Below are 12,156 nucleotides of genomic sequence, written 5' to 3' on the forward strand. Positions count from 1 at the left end.
CTGTGTAGTGTTTCATTGTCAGTAGTTTATCATTGTGTATAGATTTTCATCGTTCGTGTGTAGTTTTTCATTGTTTGTGTTTCCTGTTTCAGGTAAACAGTTTCTCAGTGCTATTGTGAATAAAGCAGGGTCCCCACCACCCAGGCCATGATCTCCTCTCACTGTTGCCATCAGGAAAGAGGTACATGAACCTCAGGACCCACACCACCAGGTTCGGGAATAGTTATTACACCACAACCATCAGGCTCTTGAACCAAAGGGGATAACTTCACTCACCCCCATCACTGAACTGTTTCCATAAGACTGTAAGATATCGGAGCAGAATTAGGCCATTTGGCCCATCGAGTCTGCTCCACCATTTCATCATGGCTGATCCAATTTTCCTCTCAGCCCCAATCTCCTGCCTTCTCCTCGTATCACTTCAAGCCCTGACTAATCAAGAATCTATCAACCTCTGCCTTAAATATACAGAAAGACTTGGTCTCCACAGCGTCTGTGGCAGAGTTCCATGGATTCACCGCTCGCTGGCTAAAGGAATAACTCCTCATCTCGTTCTAAAAGGACACCCCTCTATTCTGAGGCTGTGTCCTCTGGACTTCGACTCTCCCATCATAGGAAACATCCTCTCCACATCCACTCTATCAAGGCCTTCACCATTTGATAGGTTTCAATGAAGTCATCCTTCATTCTTCTGAATTCCAGTGAATACAGGCCCAGAGCCATCAGACACTCTTCATATGACAAGCCATTCAATCCTGGAATCGTTTTCATGAACCTCCTTTGAACCCTTTCCAGTTTCAGCACATCCTTTCTAAGATGAGGTTGTTTCCACAACCTATCGACTCACTTTCAAGAACTCTTCATCTCATGTCTCAATATTTATTGCTGATTTATTTATGTATTATTTTAAAAATTAATTTTGTACAGTTTGTTGTCTTTTGCACATTGGTTGTTTGTTCCTCTCTGCTGTGTGTAGTTTTTCTTGCATTTACTGTGAATGCCGATAAGGAAATGAATCTCAGGGTTGTATATGGTGACATATACAGTACTGTGCAAAAGTCTTGGGCATGTATATATGCAGTAGCTCAGGTGCCTAAGACTTTTCCACAGTACTGTACATTATGTCTTTCCAGTTACCAAATAACACTTAATACTACTGACCTAATACAAAGCTCAGTACTCTTTATTTCTGTTCCCCAATTACCTTCCTATTTTAACCAATATACAGCACCGTGCAAAAGTCTTAGGCATCCTAGCTATATATGTGCCTAAGGCTTTTTGCACAATAATGTATGTACTTTGATAATAAATTGACTTTGAACTTTGAAATATACCTCTGTAACTGGTGACCAGGGCAAGGATACTTAAAGACTGCAGAAAGTGAGTGTAAACTGGTAAACTGGGATGCCGGGACCACCAGACTCAAAAACAGCTGCTTTCCCCAATCAGTAAGGCTGACTAACACCTCCACTAACTAAACCACCCCTCCACACCCCCAACCACCACGACTTTACCAGTTCCTGTCAGAGTCACCTTCTGTACAGACACTCCTGGGCCTAGTATCACTTTATGGACATAAAATCAATGCGTATAAGCTATCTTATGTATTTACATTTATTGTTTTTTTAAATTATTGTGCTGTTTATCTTATTGTGGTTTTTTTTGTGCTGAATCAGATCTGGAGTAACAATTATTTCGATCACCTTTACATTTGTATACTGGAAATGACACTCAACAATCTTGTAACTTAATCAATAGTAAAGCACTTGCCCGATTGAATTGAATTGTTTGAATTCTTTGAGGAGATAGAAGAGAACCTATTAAAACATATTGATGAAAGTAGAGCAGTGGAAGTGGTATACATGGATTTTAGCAAGGCATTTGATAAGGTTCTCCATGGTAATCTCATTCCCATGTCTGCCTGTAAGGAGCTTGTATATTCTCTCTGTGACTGTGTAGGTTTCCTCCCGCAGTCCAAAGACGTACCATTTGAGGCTGGTAGGTTTAATTGGTCATTGTAACCTTTCTCATGGTTAGGTTACAATTAAATTGGGTGATTGCTGGGCAGTGTGACTCAAGGGGCTGGAAGCGCCTATATGCCATGTTGAACCTCAAAAATTAAAAATTCAGGAAGTCAGGAGGCAAGGGATCCAGGGAAAGCTGGCAGTGCGGATTCAGAACTGGCTTACCCATAGAAGGCAGAGGGTGGTTGTAGATGGAGTGTAATCTGTAGAGCAGTGACCAGGAGTGTTTTACAGGGATCTGTTCTGGGACCCTGCTCTTTGTGATTTCTATAAATGACTTGGATGAGGAAGTAGAAAGTTCAAAGTACATTTATTATCAAAGTATGTATACCATATACAACCCTGAGTTTCATCTTCTTGCAGGTAGCCACAAAACAAAGAAACACAATAGAACCCATTAAAACGCCTACAACAAAGACTATCAAACACCCAATGTGTGAAAAAAAGAACAAATCACGCAAACAATAAAAAAGAAAAGAAATAACACACAGAACATGAACCGCAGAGTCTCCGAAAGTGAGTCCAGTCACAGAGACAGTTCAGTGCTGAGGTGAGTGACAATGGCTGCAGGTCACAGTCACGGAGACAGTTCAGTGCTGAGGTCAATGGCTGCAGGCCCCAGTCACGGAGACAGTTCAGTGCTGAGGTGAGTGACAATGGCTGCAGGTCACAGTCACGGAGACAGTTCAGTGCTGAGGTCAATGGCTGCAGGCCCCAGTCACGGAGACAGTTCAGTGCTGAGGTGAGTGACAATGGCTGCAGGTCACAGTCACGGAGACAGTTCAGTGCTGAGGTGAGTGACAATGGCTGCAGGTCACAGTCACGGAGACAGTTCAGTGCTGAGGTGAGTGACAATGGCTGCAGGTCACAGTCACACAGACAGTTCAGTGCTGAGGTGAGTGACAATGGCTGCAGGTCCCAGTCACAGAGACAGTTCAGTGCTGAGGTGAGTGACAATGGCTGCAGGTCCCAGTCACAGAGACAGTTCAGTGCTGAGGGAGTGACAATGGCTGCAGGCCCCAGTCACGGAGACAGTTCAGTGCTGAGGTGAGTGACGATGGCTGCAGGTCACAGTCACACAGACAGTTCAGTGCTGAGGGAGTGACAATGGCTGCAGGCCCCAGTCACGGAGACAGTTCAGTGCTGAGGTGAGTGACAATGGCTGCAGGTCACAGTCACACAGACAGTTCAGTGCTGAGGGAGTGACAATGGCTGCAGGTCACAGTCACGGAGACAGTTCAGTGCTGAGGTGAGTGACAATGGCTGCAGGCCCCAGTCACGGAGACAGTTCAGTGCTGAGGTGAGTGACAATGGCTGCAGGCCCCAGTCACGGAGACAGTTCAGTGCTGAGGGAGTGACAATGGCTGCAGGCCCCAGTCACGGAGACAGTTCAGTGCTGAGGTGAGTGACAATGGCTGCAGGTCCCAGTCACACAGACAGTTCAGTGCTGAGGTGAGTGACAATGGCTGCAGGTCCCAGTCACAGAGACAGTTCAGTGCTGAAGCACGTTGACAAAGCCACAGAAATATTAAAACAATAGGATGTGTGTGGGATGGGAGGGAGGGTTAGTAAGTTTGCAGATATCATGAAGGTTGGTGGTGGTGTGGGCAGTATAGGGGGTTATTGTAGGCTGCATCAGGACATTGACAAGATGTAGAATTGGGGTGGGAAATGGCACATATTGCCTGGATTAAAGAGCATGTTGGATGAATCAGGGCTTTTCTCTTTGGAGTGAAGGAGGATGACAGAGGTGTACAAAATGATGAGGCATAATTAGAGTGGACAGCCAGAGACTTTTTCCTGGGGTGGAAACAGCTAATACGAGGGAGCATAATTTTAATATGATTGGAGGAAAGTATAGGGGGGTGTCATTTTACACAGGCTGTTGGACCCTGCCAGGGGTGTGGTAGAGACAGGTACTTTAGGGACATTTAAGAAACTTTTAATTTCACAAATGGATGTGAGGAAAATGGAAGGATATGGACGTTATGTATGCAGAGGGCATTAGTTTGGGATATTTACAAGATTCCTACATAAGCACATGGATGATAAAAAAAAAATGGAGGGGTATGTGGGAGGGAAGGGTTAGATTGATCTTGGAGTAGGGTAAAGGGTCAACATAACACTGTGGGCCGAACGGCCTGTACTGTGCGATGTTCTATGTTCAATGTTCACACCAGATTGTAAATCCAGTGTAGATAGAAGGAAAACATCTACACTTCAGTTTGTTTCATTTTCCAGTGATAAAAACACTGAACTTACGGCAGGTAAGTACATTATAGGAGATTTAAAGTACAGATTTAAACACGTTAAACTAATAAATTACCAAGACAACAGCTTTCTAAAAGGTTTTACAGATGTAAACATTATTTTCCGTGTAGTTTTCAATGTTCATTATTTTTCAAGCACAGATCCAGCCACAGACGAGAGATTGTTCTTAAGACATATCACCTTCTCACACACAGTTACATTTGCTGGGAGGGTAGGGGTGTTGTGGTGTGTGGGACGGAAGATTTATTGCCAAGAAGCAGCTGTTTTCAAGTCCTTAAAGGGAGGATCCACTTTTGGGAGTTCAGCTCGAGGTGCAAGCCAGTGTGTTCCAGTAGGAGGTAGCATTGCCCTTTGTCTTGCTGTGTCCTAGCTGCACACCAGGCAGCCTCAATCACTCTGAGGACAAAGTCTTCATTGCATATCCCTGCCTCATCCTCATCCTCATCCTCGGCCAACAGAGACCAAGGGAGCTGCTACCCGCTTCAGCCAGTTCATCACCAGGATGTGGGTGTCGCTGGGGCCAAGACCATCAAATCCTGATGTTCAAAGTGTCTGCCTGCAAGCAGATGAATCTTACAGTTGTATATGGTATACATACTTTGATAATAAATGTACATTGATGGTGTTCGCTACCAGACTGTTCTGGAGTAAAGGCAGCTTCAACGCCTGCTATCCACGTCCAACCAACGACCCTGAAGGTTCTACTTTCTCATGAAAAAAAGAGCAGTGTTTGGCACAGTAGCCTAATGTTTTACAGTGCCAGCGAGCAGAAGGTCGAGATCTAATTCATGCCGCTGTCTGTAAGGAGTTCAGACGTTCTCCCTGCGACCGTGCTCAGTTCTGGGTTCAACCAACCCCGGTTCAACTCCAACACTGTCTGTACGGGACATCCTCCTGTGGCCATGTTGGTTTCTTCCCGGTGCTCTCGTCTCCTCCCACCTTCCCAAGAAGCATGGTTAGGATTAGTACGTAGTGGGTATGCTATGTTGGTGACGACACTTGTGCGCTGCTCCCCAGCACATCCTCACACTGCGTTGGTCATTGATGCAAACGAACCACTTCCTTGTATGTTTCGATGTCCATGTGACCAATAAAAAGCTAATCTTCAACACGCAAAAGAACGTTCCCAAATATCATTTGTCACTGGGGTCTGCGTGGTCCCATTTCACTTCAAGCAACTTGTAGATAACCCCCAACTCCCTGCCATTGGGTAAAATCATTGGAGAAGCTTTACTACCCACCTATGTGGAACATCTTGCCCAACGTTTTTGCGGGTCTTTGCCAATCTTTATCAGCTGCACAATTACTCAAACAGTTGTGAGGAATAAGTCAAAGTTCTTTTTTGATGTAAAGTAAGTACTTCAAACCCACACTCTGTCCCTGGAGAAGTTAATTCTGTCTGCTGAACACCGGAGAGAACTTGCGGGCTGTCCCCAGCATATCATTAGGTTGTTAACGCAACAACATATTTCACTGTATGTTTCCATGTACATGCAAGAATGTGAACCTTTCACACTGGGTATCATCGCATCAGGTAGCAATTTCGTAGCCACTGAACACCAGGAGACTTCACCATGGATGGTTGCAAGCTCTCTGTGAGGGGAGGAGGATTGGGCATAGGACTAGCAACCCCATCCTGGAACAACCCAGAGCTACAAAAGTTCCGAAGACCCCAACCCTGGGAGAGGAAGGGTCTTCGCCTAGAGGACAAATGACACTGTGGGGTGAAAGCAGAGGCCACAGGGCCAATCAACCTTCCATCGGCCCAGGACAGAGAACTCTGGTGAACCAGTATTGGTGGCCTATGCAGCAGCAGGGGCGATGGGCTTCAGAAGAAGAGTAGGAGGGCTGGGACATGGACACCCATCTCAAATTATTTGCAGTGGCTTTCTGTAAAACAGTCCATGCATACAAAAGTCACAGAATTTCTTCAGACGCGAATACAAATCTAATGTGGTGGCGGATATGCTGCTTAAATTTTAGTGCGAATGTTAGGAGTGGGATTGAGGGAACAGTGGTTGTCTCGTCTCGTTCCTTAACACGAGCCTGGTCCTGCCGTACACCTACAGATCTCCTTTGATGGAGGGGGCCTTGCCTGCTGGTTTTCATGGCTCCCAGCTTGGCTCTGTACATGGCTGTCTTCCACTGTAAATCCTTGCTGAAGGGTACATGCCAAACTCTCCAACACAGGGGCTTCCTGGGGGCAGCAATCAGAGTAGGCTTCTGCAGACCACCTCTTTCTGAGTGCAGAAGACTGTTTGTGTGGTGGGAGGGAGGGAGAGCGGGGAAACAAGAGTTGTGTAGTGACCTCCCTCAACTGAAACCATACCACAGACTGTGCTGAAGAACCGTAGACTCTCCCTTTCATTGGACAATAGAGGAGATGGCATGGTAGGGTAACGCTGTTACAGGGTTCAATTTCCACCACTGTCTGTAAAGAGTTTGTACATTCTTCCCGTGACTGCGTGGGTTCCCGCCGAGTGCTCTGGTTTCCTCCCATTTGCAGACTTTTCCCAGAACAATGCTTGGACTAAGTTGGTCGTCGACATAAAAGACGCATTTCACTGTATGTTCTGATGTTTCGATGTACGTGACAAATGAAGTTAATCTTCAATCTCTTGTGATCTCCAAAGTCACAGCTAACATCTTACCCGAGAGAGGAACGGGTGAAGGAATAAGGGCTTTGTATTGGAAAGCCGTTCAGGAGAAGATGCAGGTTAGTGATGAGATCATTCAGTACGTTCAGGAACCAATTACTGTTCATAGGCGTCGGTGCCACCTGGTTCTGCAGAAGCACCTAGATAGAAATGTACAACAATCTTCTCAAGCATCCAGTCAACGCTTGAACAGTAAGCACCATGGTCCTCACAGGGTCACAACCCAACAGCAACGTTTCCATGCATGTGCCTGGAGGTTCGTTCAGAGGAAGTGGATCTGGCCCTCGGTGTATGAAGATGGATGGGAGTGGGATCACAGCTTGAACTCCTCAGGGAAGGGTCTGAATCACACTCTGCGCCGTGGGGACAGCTACCTGCTGTTCTGTAGCTCTTCTCTTAACCACGTGGGGAGTGTCTGTCCCAGTTTGTACAGCAGCTTGGACAGTTCGATGTTCGAATCCCTGTAGTGCTCTCTCAGGAAGGCCCTGGACTGTAGGGAGAAAAGCAGCATTGTAAAGGCACAGAAACACTAGACCACAAGAGATGGAACATAAAACATAGAGCAATACAACACAGGAACAGGCCCTTCAGTGTTCAATGTTGTCCCAAACCAATTAAATTAGTAATCAAATGGCCAACCTAACTAATCTCTTCCGCCTGTACAATGTCCATATCCTTCCATTTTGCTCACATGCACATGCCTAACTATGACCAACACAGCCTGAGGATGTGCTGGGGGCAAACGTCACCACACTTACAACACCAACACAGCACGCCCACAACTCACTAACCCTAACCGGTACATCTTCGGGAACTGCAAGGAAACCATAGGCCAGTGAAAATCTTGGGAGAGCTCACAGCATCATAATGCCCACCCAGCCCAGGCTGGCCAGCCAACCCTACGGGAATGCCCACGACCAGCGAGAAGCAGCCTGTTGCCCCGCTCACACTGTTGGAACTATGGTGTACATCAGACGTTTGGGAGACTGGATACGTACATCAGGGTCCATCTCCGGGTACTTGCGGCCTTTGCTTTTTCCCAGGCACTTGGTTTTATTGCTCTCCAGAAGCTGACACCAGAAACCCTTCTTGGGGTCAAATCTGAAATCCGGAAAGGAAAGTTGTATCAGTACCTGGTCACCGAACACAGAACACTACAGTAGAGTCCAACCCTTCAGTCCACGGTCAATCTAACCCTTCCCTCCCACACAACCCTTCATCCATGTGCTTACCTCTTAAATGCCTCTACCACCACCCCTGGCAGAGCATTCCACATACCCACCATTGTCTGTGTAAAAAAACCCACCTCCACATACCCCCAAAATGCTTTCCTCCAATCACCTTCAAATTATGCCTCCTTGATTTCGCCATTTCTGGCCTGGGAAAAACTCTCTGGATGTCCTCTCGATTTTTGCCTCTTATCACCTTGTACACCTCTATCAAGTCACCTCTCATCCTCCTTCACTCCAAAGAGAAAAGCCCGAGCTCACTCAATCTATCCTCATGACATGCTCTCTAATCCAGGCTGCATCCTGGTAAATCTCCTCTGCACCCTCTCTAAAGCTCCACATCCTTCCTATAATGAGGTGGCCAGAACTAAACACAATATTCCAAGTGACATACACAAAGTGGTGGAGGAACTCAGCTGGTCAGGCAGCATCTATGGCAAAAAGTGCACTTGACATTTTGGGCTGAGACCCTTCGGCTGCACGAGAGAAAAAAAAGATGAGTAAATTTAAAAGGTGGTGGGAGGGGGGAGGGAAAGACAAGGTGATAGGTGAAACTGGGAGGGGGAGGGATGAAGTAAGGAGCTGGGAAGTTGATTGGTGAAAGAGATACAGGGCTGGAGAAGGGGGAATCTAATGGCAGAAGGCTATGGAAGAAAGAAAAGGGGGAAGGAGCACCAGAGGGAGGTGATGGGCAGGCAAGGAGATAAGGTGAGGGACGGAAAAAGGGGATGGGGAATGGTAAAAGGGGGGGGGGGGAATTATCAGAAATTTGATTACTTGATGTTCATGCCATCAGATTGGAGGCTATCCAGACAGAATATAAGGTGTTGTTCCTCCAACATTGTGACAGAGGAGGCCATGGATACACAAATCGGAATGGGAATTGAATTAAAATGGGTGGCCACTAGGAGATTCCACTTCTTCTAGCGGACAGAGCGTAGGTGCTCAGCCGAAACGGTCTCCCAATCCATGTTGGGTCTCACCGATAAACAGGAGGCCACACCAGGAGCACCAGACACAGAATACGACCCCAACAGACTCACATGTGAAGTGTTGCCTCACCTAGAAGGACTGTTTGGGGCCCTGAATGGTAGTGAGGGAGGAGGTGTAGCACTTGTCCCACTTGCAAGGATAAATGCCAGCAGGGAGATCAGTGGGGAGTTTCGAATGGACCAGGGAGTCACACAATATTCCAAGTGTGTTCTTACCAGGGTTTCATACAGCTGTAACATTACCTCACGGCTCTTGAACTAAATCCCAAGTAACGAAGGTCAACACACCATATTCCTTCTAAATCACCTTATCAACTTAAGACTGCTGAGAATTCTGCCATCAACTTTCTATTCTGCATTCAAATTCAACCTGCCAAAGTGAATCTCTTCACATCCGTCACAAGTGGGAGGTTCCTGGTGACCAAACATTCTAATTCCGATTCATGGAACATAGAACATAGAATAGTACAGCACAGTACAGGCCCTTCGGCCCACAATGTTGTGCCGAACCTCAAACCCTGCCTCCCATATAAGTCCCCACCTTAAATTCCTCCATATACCTGTCTAGTAGTCTCTTAAACTTCACTAGTGTTTCCCTTTCCTGTTCTGATGTGTCGGTCCATGGCCTCCTCTTGTGCCACGATGATGCCACCCTCAGGGTGGAGAAGCAATGTCTTATATTCTGCCTGGGTACCTTCCAACCTGCTGGCATGAATATCATTTTCTCCTTCGGTTAACGTATTTATCCACACGCCACTTCCTCTATTCTCCACTCTGACCTTTTACCTCTTTTCACTGTTTATGACTTCCGCCTGGGTCCCCTCATCTTTCCCTATCTCCCACGGTCCACTCTCCCCTCCTATCAGATTCCTTCCTCTCCAGCCCTTTACCCTTCCTATCCACCTGGCTTCACCCATCACCTTCTGGCTATCCTCCTATCCCTCCCACCACCTTTTCATTCTGATGTCTTCCCCCTTCCTCTTCAAACCCGAAGAAGAGTCTCAGTATGAAAAGTTGACTGTTCATTAATTTCCATTGATTGTCCCTGTCCCGCTGAGTTCCTCCAGCATTTTGTGTGTGTTGCTCTGAATTTCTAGCATCTGCAGAAACTCTGGTCTTTGTCACTTCATACTTTTCCAGATTGAACTCCATCTGCCACATCTCAGCCCAGTTCTACATCCTGTCAATGTCCCATGCACAACAAACTTCATGTCACCTGCAAACTTACTAACCCACCCTCCTTCATCCGAGTCATTGATAAAAGTCACGAAAAGCACAGATCCCAGAGTAAGGTCACTGGTCACTGACCTGCAGGCAGCATACCCTCCATCTATTACCACCCTCTGCCTTCTGTGGGTAATCCAATTCTGAATCCACATAGCCAGCTTTCCTTGGATACCTTGCCTCCTGACTTTCTGAGTGAGCCAATCATGGGGAGCTTTATTCAATGCCTTACTAAAGTTCTTACACATCACATCCATTGCTCTACCTTCATCAATACGTTTTGTCACTTCCTCACAGGATTCAGCCAGGCTCCTGAGGCATGACCTGCCTCTCACAAAGCTGTAGGAGAAGCCTCTTTCCCTCTACCATGAGATTCTGAATGGCCCGTCACCCCACGTACACTACCTCACTATACTTTTTAGATACGGAATATTTCTTTTAGTAATTTTATGTACTGATGCCATAAGACAACACATTTCATGTCAGGGATAATAAATCTGATTCTGTGATAAACACAGGAGCTTCTGCAGATGCTGGAAATCCAGAGAAACCCACACAAAATGATGGAGGAACTCAGCAGGTCAGGCGGAGGGTGGCGAGGGGGGTGGGGAGTAAACATTTAACATGTGTGGAGGGGAGTAAAGAGTCGACATTGCCTCAAAAATGATGCCATTAAGTGGCGTGCAGCTCCGATGGGAATCGTTAAGCATTCCCGTGTGGGACAACTACAGTCAGAGCCATGGGTACTTTGGTGAGCAAAATCGTTTTAAGACATTTATGGATAATTCTTATTGTAATTTATTGCTTTTTTATTATTATGTTTTACAAAGTACTAATGCCCAAAATAATAAATTTTGCAAAATATGCTCGTGATATTAAACCTGATTCTGGTTTATTAGGACTCACGAAGAATGAGGGGCCTCGATAGAGTGGATGTAGAGAGGACGTTTCGGATGGTGGGAGAGTCTACACCAGAGGATACATCTTCAGAATAGAGGGACATCCTTTTAGTACAGAGTCGAGGAGGAATATCTTTAGCCAGAGGCTGGTGAATCTGTATTTATGAACACTTAAGGCTTCTCCTCATATCCCTTCATGCCCTGACCAATCAAGAATCTATCAACCTCTCCTTAAATATACCTAAAGACTTGGCCTCCACAGATTCCCCACTCTCTGGCTAAAGAAATTCCTCACAGGAATCATCCTCTCCACATCCACTCTATCAAGGCTTTTCAGCATTCGATAGGTTTCAATGAGGCCACCCCTCAATCTTCTGAATTGCAGTGAATACAGGCCCAGAGCCATCAAACACTTCACATGACAAACCATTCAATTCTGGAATCATTTTTGTGAATCTCCTTTGAACCCTCTCCAGTTTCAGCACATCCCTTCTACGATACGGGGCCCAAACCAGCTCACAATACTCCAAATGAGGCCTCACCAGTGCTTTATAGTCTTAGCATTACATCCTTGCTTTTATATTCTAGTCTTGTAATGAATGCTAACATTACATTTGTCTTCCTCACTACAGACTCAACCTTACAACTAACCTTTAGGGAATCCTGCTCAAGAATTTTCTCTCCACTTAGAAAAAGTGAACCCTTTAATTTCTTCTACCAAAGTGCATGAACATACACATCCGGGCACTGTATTCCATTTGCCATTTCTTTGCCCACTCTCCTAATTTGTCTAAGTCTGTGGCCTTGCTACATCCTCAAAACTACCTGCCCCTCCAACTATCTTCATATCGTCTGCAAAC

The 12,156-nt window shown here is 46.0% G+C and overlaps 1 protein-coding gene and 1 long non-coding RNA gene across 5 annotated transcripts in view; one reads left to right on the forward strand and one right to left on the reverse strand.

Moving 5' to 3' along the window:
- The window catches only part of LOC140200594 (uncharacterized), a 26,294-nt gene extending 23,578 nt beyond the window's left edge, over window positions 1–2,716 (forward strand). The window contains exon 9 of one of the 2 annotated variants that reach the window (XR_011886671.1): window positions 93–2,716. This is a non-coding gene — a long non-coding RNA (uncharacterized lncRNA). The remainder of the gene's footprint in view (window positions 1–92) is intronic. The other variant, XR_011886672.1, reaches the window with a different exon arrangement.
- Window positions 2,319–12,156, reverse strand: part of ndst1b (N-deacetylase/N-sulfotransferase (heparan glucosaminyl) 1b) — a 203,056-nt gene continuing 193,218 nt past the window's right edge. For all 3 annotated transcript variants that reach the window (XM_072264131.1, XM_072264129.1, XM_072264130.1), the window contains 2 exons: window positions 7,951–8,053; window positions 2,319–7,442 (listed from right to left, as the gene is read on the reverse strand). In XM_072264131.1, the coding sequence (XP_072120232.1) occupies window positions 7,323–7,442; window positions 7,951–8,053 (223 nt within the window). In that variant the 3' untranslated portion in view covers window positions 2,319–7,322. The remainder of the gene's footprint in view (window positions 7,443–7,950; window positions 8,054–12,156) is intronic.

This window comes from Mobula birostris, chromosome 7 (genome assembly GCF_030028105.1).
Source record: "Mobula birostris isolate sMobBir1 chromosome 7, sMobBir1.hap1, whole genome shotgun sequence".
Taxonomy (NCBI): domain Eukaryota; kingdom Metazoa; phylum Chordata; class Chondrichthyes; order Myliobatiformes; family Myliobatidae; genus Mobula; species Mobula birostris.